Source organism: Arachis hypogaea, chromosome 16 (assembly GCF_003086295.3).
Source record: "Arachis hypogaea cultivar Tifrunner chromosome 16, arahy.Tifrunner.gnm2.J5K5, whole genome shotgun sequence".
In the NCBI taxonomy this organism is placed as follows: domain Eukaryota; kingdom Viridiplantae; phylum Streptophyta; class Magnoliopsida; order Fabales; family Fabaceae; genus Arachis; species Arachis hypogaea.
The window spans coordinates 5,321,470-5,342,281 of record NC_092051.1 but is presented as its reverse complement, the minus strand read 5'-3'; the positions used below and the strand labels follow the sequence as shown (position 1 = coordinate 5,342,281).

At 40.0% G+C, this 20,812-nt stretch overlaps 1 protein-coding gene across 1 annotated transcript; it reads right to left on the bottom strand.

The window, feature by feature from the left end:
- Positions 1-234: 234 nt before the first annotated feature.
- On the bottom strand, positions 235-1,219 carry LOC140179957 (uncharacterized). Its single transcript, XM_072220327.1, has 2 exons — positions 1,151-1,219; positions 235-783 (listed from the first exon to the last, which is right to left on the bottom strand). Exons 1-2 carry the CDS (start codon positions 1,217-1,219, stop codon positions 235-237), a joined length of 618 nt encoding a protein of 205 aa, XP_072076428.1.
- Between the last annotated feature and the right edge of the window lie 19,593 nt (positions 1,220-20,812).

Sequence of the window (20,812 nt, the reverse complement as noted above, 5' to 3'; positions counted from 1 at the left end):
TAGGCCTCGAGGATGATCGGTCCTTGATGTTGGCCGTTTGTTTTTTTGCCGTTACGAACGTATAGGGAGAAGCAGGGCAGGTGTATTAAAGAAATTTTATTAAATTGGGCCTCATTAAAACCCTCCGACGTGGTGAGAAAGAGTACCCGAAAATAGCACTTATGAAAAAATAAAACAAAAAGGAGAAAAAGCAAAAGAATAAGTAAAAGAGGAACTTGAAGGTAGGGGATGAGCCTACGTGTAATATCGTCGCAAGTTAGCGGCGTTCCAGGTCCTTGTGGTCTGGGCGCCGTTGAGTCTTTCGAGCTTGTATGCTCCCTTCCCTACTACTGCCTTGATTCTGTATGGGCCTTCCCAATTGGGGGTGAGTTTTCCTTCTCCAGGGGTGGGGGCGCCGATGTCGTTTTGTCGTAGGACGAGGTCATCGGGTGCGAACTCCCGTCGGATCACGCCGCGGTTATACCTTAGGCCGATTCTTTGCTTTAAGGTTAGTTCTCGCATATGGGCTGTGCTTCTCACTTCATCTGTGAGGTTCCATTCTGCCTCTTCATCGTTGCTTCCGATTGTTCTCCTGGGGCTTGGGTCTCCTACCTCTACTGGGATAATGGCTTCTACGCCGTATGTCAGGCAGAACAGGGTTTCCCTTGTGGATGTCTGGGGTGTGGTTCGGTATGACCAGAGGACTGATCCGAGTTCGTCGGCCCATAGCCCTTTGGCCCCGTCAAGTCGTTTCTTGAGTCCCTTAACTATTATCTTGTTCGCGGACTCCACCTGTCCGAGTCCCTGATAACCGAGAGCCAGAAGTGTCCAGCCCGGATAACTTTCTGGGCTAGGGCTTTGCCCCCGATGTGATGGCCACAGCAACCTTCATGGGTTTCGCGGAATATGTACTCCGTGTCCCCGAGCTCGACGCACTAGAGTAGGGGCTGTGAGAATCCTCATTTTTATAGTTGTTTTGTTACAACGGTGTAGTTGGCGGCTTCCCTTTTTATCCGATTTGCTTCTTTAGGGTCCTCGGGTAGTACTCCGTTGAGGAGGTATTATAGGATAGGGGAGGTCCATGATTCCGGGTCGGAAATTGGTAGAACAGTGTCGGTCGCGATTGATATGGATGGTGTTCTGATGACTTCCTAAATTAGTGACCGGTTACCTTGTCCTGGCTTGGTGCTGGCCAGTTTTGAGAGTAGGTCTGCCCTTGCATTTCGTTCCCTGGGGACATGTTGTATGGTTACATGATCAAATTCTTCCTTTAGCTTGTTTACCTTGGTGAGGTACTGTTGGAGCAGGGGGTCTTGATAAACCGCTATTTTACGGTTTATCTTGTGCTTAATTGAGTGGATTTTATTAATCTTTCATACACTTATTCATATTAAAATCCATGGTTTTATGTTTTCCTTCCTAATTTTGTGCTATGATTGAAAACATGCTTCTTTGGCCTAAATTTTGCTAATCTTAATCCTCTCTTATTACCATTCGATGCCGTGATATATGCGTTAAGTGATTTCAGGGATTATAGGGCAGGAATGGCTTAGAGGATGGAAAGGAAGCATGCAAAAGTGGAAGGAATACAAGAAATTGAAGGAATTGTTGAGCTGTCCAACCTGATCTCTTTGCACTAAATCGATGATAACTTGAGCTACAGAGATTCAAATGAGGCGGTTCTAGTTGCGTTGGAAAGCTAACATCCGGGGCTTCGCAACGATATATAATTTTCCATATTTTCCTTGCTGTTAGGCAACACGTATGCGTGGATGACATGTACACGTGGATAGAGCGATAGACAAATGATGCGTACGCGTGGGCGACGCATACGCGTGACAGGTCCACGTGCTGTACGTATCAGAAATCGCTGGGGCGATTTCTGGGCTGTTTTTGACCCAGTTTTCGGCCCAGAAAACACATATTAGAGGCTTCAGAGTGGAGGAATCATTCACATACTTTTCATTCACATAATTTTTAGGTTTAGATGTAGTTTTTAGAGAGAGAGGTTCTCTCCTCTCTCTAAGTTTTAGGATTTAGGATTTCTTCTCAATTTCTTTCCAATTCCAGGTTCAATGTTCCTTTAATTTAGGATTTATGATTCTATTACTTTAGTCTATCTTCTTCTTCTATTTATTTATTAATGCAAAGAGTATTTTTCTATTTAATTTCTTTATTTGCTTGGTTATTTTAATTCAATTCCTTTTATCATGTAAATGGCATCCATGTCAGTGGAGTAGGCTCCCAACTTGATTTTGGAGTTGATTAATAGGAGACCCTTGAGTTGGAAGACTCAAGAGTTAAATTGTAATTGGAAGTTGTTGGCTGGCTCTCTAGTCACTAACGCTAATCCTTCCCAAGGGAGAGGATTAGGACTTGTGAATAGAAGTTGGTTCCCTACTTGACTTTTCCTTATTCGGTAAGGGTTAACTAAGTAATGACAACAACCTTTTACTATTAATCTTGGGAAATCCAACAAGGACAGAACTTCCGATTAATCTTCTCCTAGTCAAGGCTTTTTATTGTTGTTATTTTATTTTCTCTTAGATTTTTCTCCTTTTGGCTTTGGTTGAGTAATTGGTGACACTTGAGTTATCAAACTCCTTAGTTGATTGACAATTGAAGGTTGCTAATTGGTTTGGATTTGACTAAAGCTAGTCTTTCCCTAGGAGTTGACTAGGACTTGAGGAATCAAATTGATTCATACACTTGACTTTTCTTTGCAATTAGAGGGTTAACTAAGTAATTGCAACTAACAATTCTTATCACTATTGAGGGCGATAATAAGGATAGGACTTCCAATTTTCATTCCTTGCCAAGAGCTTTTATAGTTGTTAGTTTAATTCTTTTCGCAATTCACTCTTCTTATTTCTCAATCCAAAACCCCAATTCACATGATTTACAACCAATAATAAGAACACCTCCCTGCAATTCCTTGAGAGACGACCCGAGGTTTAAATACTTCGGTTATCAATTTTATTAGGGGTTTGTTACTTGTGACAACCAAAACTTTTGCACGACGGGATTCTTGTTGGTTTAGAAGCTATACTTGCAACGAGGATTTATTTGTGAAAATTCTAGACCACGCAAGAGTCTCGCTCGTCAAAAATGGCGTCGTTGCCGGGGAATTGCAAACGTGTGCCTTATTATTGGTTATTGCAAATATTTGTTTTTTTGCTTATTTGTTAGTTTTGTTAGTTTAGGACTTAGTTGCTTATTTTTATTAGTTTTTGTTTTCCTTTTCTACTATGACTTCTCACCCCTCTGGCTACGAGCGTGGTTACAATTATGTTACAGGAAGAGGAGATTATAATGCCAACATGCACCATGGTTGGAACAATCGAAGTTGGGAGGAGCCACAAGGATTTGATCAACCCTCTTGGCAACAACCCCCTCCAATGTACTACGAGCAACAACCATTCCATGATGCATACCAAGACAATGGTTATGGTGGACCGTTTCGTGACAATCAATACCCACCACAACACGTCTATGAACTCCCTCCTCAACATAGCTTTGAACCACCCTATGAGCCATACGAGCCACACTTAGAACCACCCAAATTCCAACCCAATTACTCCCAAAAACCACCACCTCCATATACACCATGTCTATATCCATCAATCCAAGAGCCTTATGCTCCTACTTATGATATCCAAGCAGGACAAGAGTCAAGGGATCGTCTTAAGGAAACAGTGAACCAACTTTAAGCAACCATTCATCAGCTGGAGCGAACGGTAATTCGATTAGACTCCCAATGTCTGGATACTCAAGGAATCCCCATGGCTACATGTGGGGAATCAAATGAAGAGCACAGTATGAAGGAGAGATTGGAAACTCCTGTGAAACATGAGGAATGTTGCTATGTATTGGAACAATTGAAGGAACCTATGATTAATGAAGACAAGGAAGAAATGGTTGAAGACTTAGGAGATGCTGAACCTCTATGGGAAAGTCAAGTCCCAGAGCCTCCTTCCAAGACGTTTGAATTTAATGTTGAGGAGGATGTACAACCTCCAAGGCATATCATGGTTGAAGACTTCGAAGAGGGCGATCCAGAGATGGATTCAATCATTGATGAATTCTTGTCCACAATTGAATCCTCTCCCATTGGACTTGACATGGATATTAAAGAAGAAGAAGAACACCTCCCATGCCCTTGGTGAGTGATAAACCACTATTTTATGGTTTATCTTCTGCTCAATTGAGTGGATTTTATCAATCTTTCATACACTTGTTCATACAAAATGCATGGTTTTACGTTTTCCTTCTTGATTTTGTGCTATGATTGAAAATATACTTCTTTGGCCTCATATTTGCTATGTTTAATCCTCTCTCATTACTATTCGATGCCTTGATATGTGCGTTAAGTGATTTCAGGGATTGCAGGGCAGGAATGGCTTAGAGGATGGAAAGAAAGCATGCAAAAGTGGAAGAAATACAAGAAATTGAAGGAATGGCTGAGTTGTCCAGCCTGACCCTCTCCCACTAAATCGATCATAACTTGAGCTACAGAGGTCCAAATGAGGCGGTTCTAGTTGAATTGGAAAGCTAATGTCCGGGGCTTCGAAATGATATATAATTTACCATAGTGGCCGTACAGATAGATGACGCACACGCGTGCTTCACGCGCACGCTTTGCAGTGACGAAAAACCAGCGACTCAGAATTCGCATCCAGCAATTTTTGGGCTGTTTTTGACCCAGTTCTCGGCCCAAAAAACACAGATAAGAGGCTATAGAGTGGAGGAATCACACACGACACACATAAGACACTTTTCATTCACATAATTTTAGGTTTTAGGTATAGTTTTAGAGAGAGAAGCTCTCTCTTCTCTCTAGGTTTTAGGATTTAGGATTTAGGATTTCTTCTTCTTTCAACGCCTTTCCAATTCCAGGTTTAATGTTCCTTTAATTTAGTTTCTTATACTCTTAATTTTTTTTAGTATTTTGGTTTATGTGTTCATCTTGTTGTTCTTCTTCTTATTCTATTTGGCCATAAACTATCCATGTTAGATTTGATGATTTTCTATTTAATGCAATTTGAGGTATTTCATGTTATTGCTTCTTCCTTTATTTGTTATCATTGATTTTGCAATTATTTGTTTTAGATCTTATATTCCATTATTGCTTTTCTTTGCTTTTATTTTATACCTGCCAAGTGTTGGACAAAATGCTTAGAAGGTTGTTAGAGTAGGATTCTATGTTCTTGGCTTGGGGTGGTAACTTAGGAACTCTTGAGTTACTAATGTCCAAGTAATTGATGATTAGAGCCATTAACTCTAGTTCTCACTAATTAAATTGGTGGAGAGCTAGGACTTATGGACTTGGATTGACACAGCTCATTTAACTTTCCTTTACTACTTGTTGGAGGATGATTTAATGGGGTTGATCCTTGCCAATTCTCATGTTGTGGTAGTGATAAGGATAGAGATCTTTGACCACCAACCCTTGCCAAGACCTTTTTATTATTTGAATTTCATTACCATTTATTTTTCCTTGTTCTCTTATTCGTAAAACCCCAAAAATATACTTTTACATAACTAATAATAAGATCACCTCCATGCAATTCCTTGAGAGACGACCCGAGGCTTTAATACTTCAGTTATTATTATTTCTAGGGGTTTGTTACTTGTGACAACCAAAACTTTTGCACGAAAGGATTTTTGTTGGTTTAGAGGCTATACTTGCAACGAAGGATTTATTTGTGAAAACTCTCTTTACCATCAAAAGTTCGCTCGTCAAAATGGCGCCGTTGCTGGGGAATTACAAATGTGTGCCTTGTTATTGGTTATTGTAAATATTTGCTTTTTTGCTTATTTGTTAGTTTTTGTTAGTTTTAGGACTTATTTGCTTCTTTTTATTAGTTTTTGTTTTTCTTTTCTACTATGACTTCTCACCCCTCTGGCTACAAGCATGGTTATAACTATGTTACAGGAAGAGGAGACTATATTGCCAACATGCACCATGGTTGGAACAATCAAAGATGGAAGGAGTCACAAGGATTTGATCAACCCTCTTAGCAACAATCCCGTCCAATATACTACAAGCAACAACCATTCCATGATGCATACCAAGACAATGCTTATGGTGGACCGTTTCGTGACAATCAATACCCACCACAACACGTCTATGAACCCCCTCCTCAACATAGCTTTGAACCAACACACTCACAAGCCCATTTCAACCAAGTACCTCCATATGACACTAACCCTTATCCACTATACCAATCACTATATGAACCATACACAGAACTACCCCAATTCCAAAATAACCACTCACAAGAACCACCACCTCAATATACACCATCTCCATACCCTTACCAAGAAGAACCACCTTCCTACCATGAACCCTTTCTCCAAAATAATGAATTCTCATATCCACCCCAACCTCCATTGGCTGACAACACCCGTAATGCTCTTCTTCAAGCTCAATTAGACCTTCAAAATTCAATCCAAGCTCTCATATCCCGCATGGATCAATCCTCCACCTCCAATACTCAACCCTCAAGCTCTAGTACACCACCACCCTTTATGGAAGAACACTCACATCCATCAACCCAAGAGCAGCATGATCCCAATTATGCTATTGACATGGTATAAGAGAAAAAGAATCGTTTTAGGGACGCAATCGCAATAGATCGGTTACACACGGCCTTATTTCCAGAGGAGTAAGAGGAGGCCCAAAATATGGAGGTAAGAGAGACCCTTGAAGATGAATGAGTAGTTGAAGGGAGTTGTCATGGAAAGAAAATCATCAAGAAGGAGTACAATTTTTTACTAAAACAACTGGACGAAGCCGCAATAGTTAAAGAGGAAGAAGCGGTTGAAGACTTAGGAGATGCGGAACCTCCATGGGAAACTCAAGTCAGAGCCTCTTTCCAAGAAGTTTGAATTTGATGTTCAGGAGGGTGTACAACCTCCATAGCATATCATGGTTGAAGAGTTGGAAGTGGTTGATCAAGAGACGGATTCAATCATTGATGAACCCTTATCTACAATTGAATCATCTCCCATTGGACCTAACATGGAGATTAAAGAAGAAGAAGCACAACCTCCCATGCCCTTGGTGAGCAATGAAGAAGAGATTGAATTGGAAGAAAGCTACCAAGAGGAAGAGGTTGGTATTGAAGAAGCTTGCAAAAAGGTGAAAGTTGTCGAGGAAGAGCACAAGGGAATGGAGCTTGAAATCACGTTGCCAAAATTGTTGGAGACCTCTCCCCCTAAGTCACCATCATCCTTCACAACATTCAAGTGGGTAAAATTCATATCCCTTAGTTTTCTCATTCCACTTGAATATGGTATACTTGAGCCAGATGGTCAACTTAGAGCTCTTTGTGGCGTAAAGAGTAAGAGGAAGATGGTTAGTGGTAAGAGTTGTCTTGCAAGGTTCAATATGGTTGCATGCTCCAAGTTGAAATGCAAAGGTTGGTGTAAAGCTCGTTTGAATAGGTCTAGGAAGATGTCTTGGTGCATAAGTGAGAATTCAGATTGCTTGCCACCCGGTTGGAACAATGATGATCAATACAAAGATGGGTGCAAAAGCAAGGTTTGGGACCTCGGAATTCATTCCAACAATCAACACTCTTGGGGCCTTGTCACTTGCTTCAACTTGCTTGAAGACTTTATGCATCTAGTTTGGGACCCCGAAGGTTACTGGAAGTACAAACAATGGTGGAGATTCCTGGACGAGTTCAAGCATAAGCCACCATAACAGGGAGCTCAACCAAATGTCCAACTTAAGGACTTTAACTAAAAGTGCTAGGTGGGAGACAACCCACCATGGTATGATAGTTCTTAGTTTTATTTTAGTAACTCTTCTCATTTTCATTGCATATAGTCTACATTCTCATTTGCATCTGCATAAATAAAAAAAATGGCAGAAAGTTGCGTGGGAACAGTGCAGAAAGTGTGCCAATCGCACAAGCATCACCACGCGTACGCGTCCCTCACGTGTACGCGTCCCTCACGCATACGCGTCATCTGAGAATTCGGCACTTCACGCGTACGCATCAATGACGCGCACGCGTGACCTTTTGAATTCGATGTAAAAGGTGTATTGGCCGAAAGTTGGGCTGGCTTGATGCTGGCATTGTGCCCAAGGCACAAATCGCATCACGCGTACGCGTCATGGACGCGTGCGCGTCACTTTCACAATAAGCACGCGCACGCGTCATAACCCATTTTGGCACACATCCCAAAACGAACAGAGGATTGTGCGAGTGCCACATTGCCCTTGCGCTAGTAGCACATGTATGCGTGACCGATGCTTACGCGTCACCTCCCTCTCTGCGCAATCCACGCGTACACGTGGAGCACGCGTACGCATCGTGCGCGCTACATCAACCAGAACCCTGCGCAGCCCTGTTTTCCTTTCTTATCTTTTTCAAATCCTAATTTCTTTCTTCTTCTTTCTTTTTCCTTCTTCTATCTTCTCTACTCTTTTTCTCATTCTTTTTTTTCTTCTTCTTTCTTTACTCTTTTCTTCTTCTTCCTCCTTCCCTCATATTCTCTTCACCTCCCATCCTCCATCATCTCTCTTTATCACCTTCTTCTCAAGATTCTTTCTTTCTATTTTCCCTCTTTTCTTCTTACTATTTATCTATTTTTGCATTATTTTAATTGGAGTTAGAAAATTAAATGGCTGATTATTTTCTGCTATATTTGCTTGTGGATTATTAAGGAATTGTTTGACAATTAATATTAATTATTTTTGGTTGCTTGCATGTTCAGATTTAATTCTTTCCTTATCATATTAAACATGCATACTAAGTGTTTGTGAAAAAGCCCGTATGGCATTGTGCATTCTTAATTATTCTATTCTTCTACTCTAATGTCTGTTTTTCACAAAACCCTTTCAACCTTTTATTAATTTAATATAATTGTCAATACAAACGTGATTATTTCTAGTTTGTTATGAGTGATAATAAATTTTTACTATTGATGCTTGATCTATGCTTTTCAAACATCTTGCATCTACTTGCTATAATATGCCTTGCTATATTTTCATTGATGTCCTAATTGCATGTAGTCGCGACCATGTATTTAAGACATTACCTTTTACCTTGGCATCGATTATCACTTGTACTGCCCTCTACCTTGCTCTATCCCTTTGAATTATATGTTACCTTTATTTTCTCCCTTTTCAGGATGGCCACCAAGAAGGGTAAAAAGAAAGCTGCTCCCAAACCACCGGCAAGGAAAGGAACAAAAAGAACACCAGCTGAGGAACCATCACACCCGTCCACTTGTAATACCTTACGTGAGTAAGGGTCGATCCCACGGAAATTGTTGGCCTAAAGCAATCTATGGTTATTTTGTAAATCTTAGTCAGGAGATTAATAATAAAAATTACTTTTGTTTATGAAAACTAAATAACATGAATTAAAGGTTACTTGTTATGCAGTAATGGAGAATATGTTGGAGTTTTGGAGATGCTTTGTCCTCTGAATCTCTGTTTTCTCCCTGTCTCCTTCTTCACGCACGCAAGGTTCCTCCTATGGCAAGCTGTATGTTGGTGGATCACCGTTGTCAATGGCTACCATCCATCCTTTCAGTGAAAATGGTCCAGGTGCGCTGTCACCGCCCGGCTAATCATCTGTCGGTTCCCACTCATGCTGGAATAGGATCCGTTGATCCTTTTGCGTCTGTCACTACGCCACTACGCCCAACACTCGCGAGTTTGAAGCTCATCACAGTCATCCAATCCCTGAATTCTACTCGGAATACCACAGACAAGGTTTAGACTCTTCGGATTCTCACGGATGCTGCCAATGGATTCTAGCTTATACCACGAAGATTCTGATTAAGGAATCCAGGAGATATTCATTCAATCAAAGGTAGAATGGAGGTGGTTGTCAGGCACGCGTTCATAGTTTGAGAATGGTGATGAGTGTCATGGATCATCACATCCATCATATTGAAGTGCGAATGAACATCTTAGATAGAAACAAGCGTGTTTGAATGGAAAGCAGAAATAGTTGCATTAATTCATTGAAACACAGCAGAGCTCTTCACCCCCAACAATGGAGTTTAGAGACTCATGCCATCAAAGAGTACAAAGTTCAGATCTAAAAATGTCATGAGGTACAAAATAAATCTCTAAAAGTTGTTTAAATACTAAACTAGTAACCTAGGTTTACAGAAAATGAGTAAACTAAGATAGATGGTGCAGAAATCCACTTCTGGGGCCCACTTGGTGTGTGCTGGGGCTGAGACTTAAGCTTCTCTCGTGCCTAGGCTATTTCTAGAGTCAAACACTAGGTTGTAACCTGTTTCTGGCGTTCAACTCCAATTTGTAACCTGTTTCTGGCGTTTGACGCCAGAATGCAACATGGAACTGGAGTTGAACGCCAGTTTACGTCATCTATCCTTGAGCAAAGTATAGACTATTATATATTGCTGGAAAGCCCTGGATGTCTACTTTCCAAAGCAATTGAGAGCTTGCTAATTGGACTCTTGTAGCTCCAGAAAATCTATTCCGAGTGCAGGGAGGTCAGAATCCAACAGCATCAGCAGTCCTTTTTCAGCCTGAATCAGATTTTTGCTCAGCTCCCTCAATTTCAGCCAGAAAATACCTGAAATCACAGAAAAACACACAAACTCATAGTAAAGTCCAGAAATGTGATTTTTATTTAAAAACTAATAAAAATATAATAAAAATTAACTAAATCATACTAAAAACTATGTAAAAACAATGCCAAAAAGCGTATAAATTATCCGCTCATCACAATACCAAACTTAAATTGTTGCTTGTCCCCAAGCAACTGAAAATTAAATAGGATAAAAAGAAAAGAATATACTATAAACCCCAAAATATCAATGAAACTTAGCTCCAATTAGATGAGCGGGACTAGTAGCTTTTTGCCTCTGAACAGTTTTGGCATCTCACTTTATCCGTTGAAGTTCAGAATGATTGGCATCTATAGGAACTCAGAATTCAGATAGTGTTATTGATTCTCCTAGTTCAGTATGTTGATTCTTGAACACAGCTACTTTATGAGTCTTGGCCGTGGCCCTAAGCACTTTGTTTTCCAGTATTACCACCGGATACATAAATGCCACAGACACATAATTGGGTGAAACGTTTTGGATTATGACTCAACTTTGCTAAAGTCCCTAATTAGAGGTGTCCAGGGTTCTTAAGCACACTCTGTTTTTTCTTTGGACCTTGACTTTAACCGCTCAGTCTCAAGTGTTCACTTGACACCTTCACGCCACAAGCACATGGTTAGGGACAGCTTGGTTTAGCCGCTTAGGCCAGGATTTTATTCCTTTAGGCCCTCCTATCCACTGATGCTCAAAGCCTTGGATCCCTTTTTATTACCCTTGCCTTTTGGTTTTAAGGGCTATTGGCTTTTTCTGCTTGCTTTTTTTTTTTCGCAAGCTTTTGTATTCACTGCTTTTTCTTGCTTCAAGAATCAATTTTATGATTTTTTAGATTATCAAATAACATTTCTCCTTTTTCATTACTCTTCAAGAGCCAACATATTTAACATTCATGAACAACAAGTTCAAAAGACATATGCATTGTTCAAGCATTCATTCAGAAAACAAAAAGTATTGTCACCACATCAAAATAATTAAACTAATTTCAAGGATGAATTCGAAATTCATGTACTTCTTGTTCTTTTGTAGTTAAAGCATTTTTCATTTAAGGAAGGTGATGGATTCATAGGATATTCATAACTTTAAGGCATAAACTCTAATTTTTATTTATTATAAAAATAATATAATTTAGGCATAAAAGTAGACACTTAATAATAAAAGACAGGAAATTAAAGACATAAAAATAAATGACTCTAACTCTAATACTCATATACTCAATAGATAAAAGGTTATCTCAGATTTAGGACTCAATAACCTTTATTTTGGGAGGTAGATCCCTCTTTAGTCTGTGGGGTGCTTGGCCCTTCAAGAGACAGCTTCTGGCGCTTCAGTTCCTTTAAGTCACGCCCTTGCTCTTCTTGTTCTTTAAGCAGTTTGCATAGCATACTGTTTTGATTTTACTGTTCTTCCTTCAGTTGATCCACATCTTCTTGCAACTTGGTGACAGATGCTTCTAGGCGCTCCCAGTATTCAATTTGAGGGATTTTTGGGAGGAACTCCTCTGCTCTTCTCTTGATGGGGTCGTCCTGCACTTGTTGTCTTTCCATAGACTTTTTGGTGATTGGTTGCTCAACTGAGATATACTTATCTACACCTATTTTTATCCCAGCATCTTTACATAACAGAGAGACTAAGCTTGGATAGGCCAATTTGGCATCTTTGGAGTTCTTGTTTGCAATTTTGTAAAGCTCACAAGCAATCAGCTGATGAACTTCCACTTCTTTTTCCAGCATAATGCAATGAATCATCACAGCTCTTCTTATGGTAACCTCAGAGCGGTTGCTAGTGGGCAGTATAGAGCATCCAATGAAGTCCAGCCAGCCTGTGGCGACTGGTTTGAGATCTCTTTTGAGTTGGTTCGGGGCACCCTTTGTGTTGGTTGTCCACTTGGTTCCAGGGAGGCATATGTCCTCTAGGATTTTGTCCAAGCCCAGGTTTGATCTCATCATTCTCTTATTGAAGGAGTCTGGGTCATCTTGCAGTTGAGGCAGCTTGAAGATCTCCCTTATTTTGTCAGGATGAGTGTGAACATTCTTCCCTCTGACCAGAGTTCTATAGTCATAGAATGTGGTTCTAGCTATTCTCTGCCTATCTGTCTGCCACAGATTAGCGTAGAATTCCTGAACCATGTTTCTTCCCACCTTTGTTTCAGGATTAGCTAGGACTTCTCAGCTCCTGTTTCGGATTTGCTCTTGGATCTCCGGATATTCATCTTCTTTCAGATCGAATTTAACTTCCGAGATCACTGACCTTAGACTCATTATTTTGTAAAAATGGTCTGAATGTTCTTTGGTTATGAACTTCCCTTGATTCCAAAGTGGTTTTGAAATATTCTCTTTCTTGCCTCTTGAGTCGGTTTGTTTTCCCTTAGGAGCCATGATCTTAGTGGGTGTTGGCTTAGTGATCACGGATAAACACACCAAACTTAGAGGTTTGCTTGTCCTCAAGCAAAAGAAAAGAGAGGAGAGGGAAAGAGGGAGAGCCAAGCGCAACTTGTGGAGGAGAGGGGGAGAGGCCGAACCAATATTTAAGGGGAAGGGGGGTGGGTTTCGAAAATTATTTGAAAAAGATATGATAGAAAAAATGATTTGGAAAAGATAAGTATGATATGAAAAGATATGATTTAAAATTAAAAAGATATGAAAGATATTTAAAAAAGATAAATTTGAATTTTGAAAAAGATGATGTGAAGATTTGAAAAAGATATTGATGAGTTGAAAAGATTTTAGAAGGAAAAGAGATAGATTTGTTTTGAAAAGGATTTGAAAATAATTTGAAGAGGATTAAGAAAAAGGGTTTATGAATTAAGATACATTTGACATTTTTTGAAAAAGGATTTGAAAAATTAGGATTTGTAACATGTTTGTGCAAGAAATCATGAATTGAAACATAAAAAATGGAAAAAATTTGAATTGAAAACGAAATTGCCTACTCCCCACAATCCTGTGTTTTGGGCGTTTAACGCCCAGTTGGTGCTTGGTATGGGCGTTTAACGCCCAGCTATTGCTTCTAGCTGGCGTTAAACGCCAGAAACCCCTTTGTCACTGGGCATTTTTTTGAACGCCCAGGATGCTGTAAATCTGGCGTTAAACGCCCAGAAGCTGCTTCTTTCTAGCGTTTAACGCCCAGTAGATGCTTCTTTTGGGCGTTTAATGCCCAGTTGTGCCTCTTACTGGCATTTTCTTGCCAGTGAGCTCTTTTTCTCTGTTTTGTGCTCTGAATCCTTCTGTAACCCTGTGAACTTATGCAATTGACTCTTTACCTTATTAATATTGAACCTATATACTTTAAAAACAAATAAAATGAAGCACAAAATAAAATAACAAAAGAAAGTTTTGCTAATGGCTGGGTTGCCTCCCAGCAAGCGCTTCTTTATTGTCTTTAGCTGGACCTTGCTGAGCTTTTAATCTAGCCTCAGCCTTGAGCACTCTTGCTCAACATTGCCTTCAAGATAATGCTTGATTCTCTGTCCATTAACAATGAACTTCTTATTAGACTCAAGGTCTTGAAGCTCTACATAACCATATGGTGATACACTTGTAATCACATATGGTCCCCTCTACCGGGATTTCAGTTTCCCAGGGAATAGCCTGAGTCTAGAGTTAAACAACAGAACCTTTTGTCCTGGTTCAAAGACTCTTGATGATAGCTTTCTGTCATGCCATCTTTTTTATTTCTCCTTATAAAGCTTGGCATTTTCGATAGCAGTGAGTCTAAATTCCTCTAGCTCATTTAGCTGGAGCAATCTTTTTTCTCCAGCTAATTTGGCATCAAAGTTTAGGAATCTGGTTGCCCAGTAGGCCTTATGTTCCAGTTCCACGGGCAGATGACAGGCCTTACCATACACAAGCTGGTATGGAGAGGTCCCTATAGGAGTCTTGAATGCTGTTCTATAAGCTCACAGAGCATCATCCAAGCTTCTTGCCCAATCCTTTCTACGGGTACTTACAGTCTGTTCCAGGATTTTTTTTAGTTCTCTGTTAGAGACTTCAGCTTGCCCATTTGTTTGTGGATGATATGGAGTTGCCACCTTGTGGCTAATCCCATATCGGACCATGGCAGAGTAAAGCTGTTTGTTGCAGAAGTGAGTGCCCCCATCACTGATTAGTACTCTAGGGACACCAAACCTGCTAAAGATATGTTTCTGGAGGAACTTCAGCACTGTCTTAGTATCATTAGTGGGTGTGGCAACGGCCTCTACCCATTTGGATACATAGTCGACTACCACCAGAATGTAAGTGTTTGAGTAAGATGGTGGGAAAGGCCCGATGAAGTCAATACCCCATACATCAAATAACTCAATCTCCAGGATTTCTTATTGAGGCATGGCGTAATCATGAGGCAGATTACCAGCTCTCTGGTAACTGTCACAGTTATGTACAAATTCTCGGGAATCTCTATAGAGGGTAGGCCAGTAGAAGCCACATTGGAGGACCTTGGTGGCTGTTCGCTCACCTCCGAAATGGCCTCCATATTGTGATCTATGGCAATGCCATAAGATCTTCTATGCTTCGTCTCTAGGCACACACCTACGGATTATTCCGTCTGCACATCTCTTAAAGAGATAAGGTTCATCCCACAAGTAGTACTTTGCATCAGTAATTAATTTTTTCTTTTGTTGCCTGTTGTACTCTTTGGGTATGAACCTTACAGCTTTATAGTTTGCAATGTCTGCAAACCATGGTGTTTCCTGAATGGTGAATAAATGCTCATCTGGAAGGTTTCAGAGATCTCAATAGAGGGAAAGGACATCCCTTCTACTGGCTCTATCCGAGACAGATGATCAGCCACTTAGTTCTCTGTCCCTTTTCTGTCTCTTATTTCTATATCAAACTCTTGTAGAAGCAACACCCATCTTATGAGCCTAGGTTTTGAATCATGCTTAGTGAGCAGATATTTAAGAGCAGCATGGTCAGTGTACACAATCACTTTTGATCCTACTAAGTATGATCTAAACTTGTCAATGGCATAAACCACTGCAAGCAATTCTTTTTCTGTGGTTGTGTAATTTTTCTGGGCATCATTTAAAACACGGCTAGCATAATAAATGACATGCAGAAGCTTGTCATGCCTCTGCCCCAGTACTGCACCAATGGCATGGTCACTGGCATCACACATTAGTTCAAATGGTAATGTCCAGTCTGGTGTAGAAATAACTGGTGCTGTGACCAGCTTAGCTTTCAGAGTCTCAAACGCTTGTAGACACTCTGTGTTAAATACAAATGGCGTGTCAGCAACTAGCAGATTGCTCAGAGGTTTTGCAATTTTAGAAAAATCCTTTATAAACCTCCTGTAGAATCCTGCATGCCCCAGAAAGCTTCTGATTGCCTTAACATTAGTAGGTAGTGGTAATTTTTCAATTACTTCCACTTTAGCTTGATCCACCTCTATTCCCTTATTTGAAATTTTATGCCCAAGGACAATTCCTTCAGTCACCATAAAGTGACATTTTTCCCAGTTTAAAACTAGGTTGGTCTCTTGGCATCTTTTCAGAACAAGTGCTAAATGGTTAAGGCAGGAGCTGAATGAGTCTCCAAATACTGAAAAGTCATCCATGAAGACTTCCAGAAATTTCTCTACTATATCAGAGAAGATAGAGAGCATGCACCTCTGAAAGGTTGCAGGTGCATTACACAGACCAAAAGGCATCCTTCTGAAAGCAAACACTCCTGAAGGACATGTGAATGCTATTTTCTCTTGGTCCTGAGGATCTACTGCAATTTGGTTGTATCCTGAATAGCCATCCAAAAAGCAGTAATATTCATGACCTGCTAGTCTCTCTAGCATCTGGTCTATGAATGGTAAAGGAAAGTGATCCTTTCTGGTGGCTGTATTGAGCCTTCTGTAGTTAGTACACATGCGCCACCCTGTAACTGTTCTTGTAAGAACCAGTTCATTTTTTCATTATGAACCACTGTCATGCCTCCCTTTTTGGGGACAACTTGGACAGGGCTCACCCAAGGACTATCAGAAATAGGATAAATAATCTCAGCCTCTAGTAACTTGGTGACCTCTTTCTGCACCACTTCCTTCATGGCTGGATTTAGCCGCCTCTATGGTTGAACTACTGGCTTAGCATCATCCTCCAATAGGATCTTGTGCATGCATCTAGCTGGGCTTATGCCCTTAAGGTCACTTATGGACCATCCAAGAGCTGTCTTGTGTGTCCTTAGCACTTGAAGTAGTGCTTCCTCTTCCTGTGGATTTGAAGCAGAGCTTATGATCACCGGAAAAGTGTCATCTTCTCCCAGAAATGCATATTTCAGGGACGGTGGTAGTGGTTTGAGCTCGGGTTTAGGAGGTTTTTCCTCTTTCTGAGGAATTTCCAGAGGCTCTTTTATTTCCTCTGAATCCTCCAAATCAGGCTGAGCATCTTCAAAGATGGCTTCTAGCTCTGATTCGAGACTCTCAGCCATGTTGACCTCTTCTACCAAAGAGTCAATAAGATCAACTTTCATGCAGTCTTTGGGTGTGTCTGGATGCTGCATGGTTTTGACATTATTTAACTTGAACTCATCCTCATTGACCCTCAGGGTTACTTCCCCCTTTTGGACGTCAATGAGAGTTCGTCCAGTTGCTAGGAAAGGTCTTCCTAGAATGAGAGTAGCACTCTTGTGCTCTTCCATTTCCAACACCACAAAGTCAGTGGGAAAGGCGAATGGCCCAACCCTGACGATCATGTCTTCAATCACACCTGATGGGTATTTAATGGAGCCATCAGCAAGTTGGAGACATATCCGGGTTGGTTTGACTTCTTCAGTTAAACCAAGCTTTCTGATAGTGGATGCAGGTATTAGATTGATGCTTGCCCCAAGATCACATAAAGCTGTCTTGGTACAATTATCCTCTAATATGCATGGTATCAGAAAGCTCCCGGGATCCTTAAGCTTTTCTGGGAAGCTTTTCAGAATGACTGCACTACATTCTTCAGTGAGGAGAACTCTTTCAGTTTCTCTCCAATCCTTCTTATGACTCAAGATCTCTTTCATGAACTTAGCATAAGAAGGTATTTGCTCAAGTGCCTCTGCAAACGGAATCTTTATTTCAAGGGTCCTGAGATAGTCTGCAAAGCAGGCAAATTGCTTATCCTGCTCCTCTTGGCGGAGTTTTTGAGGATAAGGCATCTTGGCTTTGTATTCCTCAACCTTAGTTGCTGCAGGTTTATTTCCTACAGAGGTGGTTCGAGAAGCTTTTTTAGAGGGGTTGTTATCAGCACTTGTGTGTGTCTGATCCCTCACTGGCATTTGAGTGCCAGAGTTAGAAGCTGGAGTGGCGTTGGACGCCAACTCCTTACTTGTTCCTGGCGTTTGAACGCCAGAACTGAGCTTCCATTGGGCGTTTGACGCCAAATCCCTGCCTGTTTCTGGCGTTTGGACGCCAGAGTTATTCCTCTCTGGGCTCTTACTGTCCTCAAAGGGATTTTGGATAGCAGTTTGTTCATTTCTTGGCTTCCTGCTGCCTTGAAGTGAGGTATTTAATGTTTTCCCACTTCTTAATTGAACTGCTTGGCACTCTTCTATTATTTGTTTTGATAACTGCTGTTCTGTTTGCTTCAACTGTACTTCCATATTCAGATTAGCCATTCTTGTGTCTTGTAGTATCTCCTTGAATTCGGCCAGCTATTTTGTTAGAAAGTCTAATTGCTGATTGAATTCAGTAATTTGTTCTGCAGGACTAAGTTCAGCAGTTACTGTTTTAGCCTCTTCTTTCATGGAAGATTCACTGCTTAGGTACAGATGCTGATTTCTGGCAACTGTACCAATGAGCTCTTGAGCCTCTTCAATTGTCTTTCTCATGTGTATAGATCCACCAGCTGAGGGATCTAGAGAAATCTGAGCTCTCTCTATAAGCCCATAATAGAAGATGTCTAACTGCACCCATTCTGAAAATATTTCAGAGGGGCATTTTCTTAGCATCTCTCTGTATCTCTCCCAAGCATCATAAAGAGATTCATTATCTCCTTGTTTAAAGCCTTGGATGTCTAGCCTTAGCTGTGTCATCCGTTTTGGAGGGAAGTATTGATTCAGAAATTTTTTGACAGCTGTTTCCATGTCCTTATGCTAGCCTTAGGTTGGTTATTTAACCACCTCTTAGCTTGGTCTTTTACAGCAAATGGAAACAGTAATAATCTGTAGATGTCCTGATCTACTTCCTTATCATGTACTGTGTCAGTAATTTGTAAAAATTGTGCCAGAAACTCTATAGGTTCTACCTGTGAAAGACCGGAATACTGGCAACTTTGCTGCACCATGATAATGAGCTGAAGATTCAACTCAAAGCTACTGACTCCAATGGAGGGTATACAGATACTGCTCCCATATAAAGCAGTAGTGGGGTTAGCATATGACCCCAGAGTCCTTCTGGACTGTTCATTTCCACTTAGGTCCATGATGGAGAAAGGGAGATGACGTGGATTTATTTTATTTATTATATAAAGAAAAAAATAATTTTCGAAATAATAAAATAAAAACTAAATAAATAAAAGAAATAAAAATAAGAAAAATTTGAAAATATTTTATGAAGATTTTCGAAAAAGTGAGGAGAGAGAAAATGGTTAGGATATTTTTGAAAAAGATATGATTTTAGAAATCTTAAAAGGATATAATTTGAAAATTTTTGACCAAGTTAACCCAAGCAATTCAAAAATTATGAGAAATTAAAGGAAAAGATATTTTTTTTTATTTTTGAATTTTATGATGAAAGAGAAAAATACACAAAAGACACAAGACTTAAAATTTTTAGATCTAATGCTCCTTGTTTTCGAAAATTTTGGAGGGAAAACACCAAGGAACACCAAACTTAAAAATTTTAAGATCAAAACACAAGGAAGACTCAAGAACACTTTGAAGATTCACAAGATCAACAAGAACAAAAGATAGAACACCAAACTTAAAATTTTTAGAAGACCACAATAAAATTTTTGAAAATTAAAGAAAAATTAATAAGAGAACACCAAACTTAAAGTTTGGCACAAGATTTAATCAAAGAAAAATTATTTTAAAAAAAATTTAAAAAGAAAAACTTAAATGGGCAACTATTCCCAAGAAAATAGACACATTCAAAAAATACATGAACTAAATGGAGAAAAAATATTTTTGAAAAATTGAAAGAACACAAAAAGCATGCAATTGACACCAAACTTAGAACATGAAACTGAACTCAAACAGAAGACTAAATTATGAAGTTATTGGTTTTGAAAATTTTCGAAAATAATTTAGAAAAGAATAAAATAAGGATTTTAAAAATTTAACCAAAAACAATAATAGAAGACTCTAAACCAAAAAGAAAATTTTTTCCTAATCTAAGCAACAAAATAAACCGTCAGTTGTCCAAACTCAAACAATCCCCGGCAATGGCGCCAAAAACTTGGTGTACGAATTGCGAATCACACTTTTCACAACTCGTACCACTAACCAGCAAGTGCACTGGGTCGTCTAAGTAATACCTTACGTGAGTAAGGGTCGATCCCACAGAGATTGTTGGCCTGAAGCAATCTATGGTTATTTTGTAAATCTTAGTCAGGAGATTAATAACAAAAATTACTTTTGTTTATGAAAACTAAGTAACATGAATTAAAGGTTACTTGTTATGCAGTAATGAAGAATATGTTGGAGTTTTGGAGATGCTTTGTCCTCTGAATCTCTGCTTTCTCCCTGTCTCCTTCTTCACGCACGCAAGGTTCCTCCTATGGCAAGCTATATGTTAGTGGATCACCGTTGTCAATGGCTACCATCCATCTTTTCAGTAAAAATGGTCCAGGTGCGCTGTCACCGCCCGGCTAATCATCTGTCGGTTCCCACTCATACTGGAATAGGATCCGTTGATCCTTTTGCGTCTATCACTACGCCCAACACTCGCGAGTTTGAAGCTCATCACAGTCATCCAATCCCTGAATCCTACTCGGAATACCACAGACAAGGTTTAGACTTTCCGGATTCTCACGGATGCTGCCAATGGATTCTAGCTTATACCATGAAGATTCTGATTAAGGAATTCAGGAGATATTCATTCAATAAAAGGTAGAAAGGAGGTGGTTTTCAGGCACGCGTTCATAGGTTGAGAATGGTGATGAGTGTCACGGATCATCACATCCATCATATTGAAGTGCGAATGAACATCTTAGATAGAAACAAGCGTGTTTGAATGGAAAGCAGAAATAGTTGCATTAATTCATTGAAACACGGCAGAGCTCCTCACCCCCAACAATGGAGTTTAGAGACTCATGCTA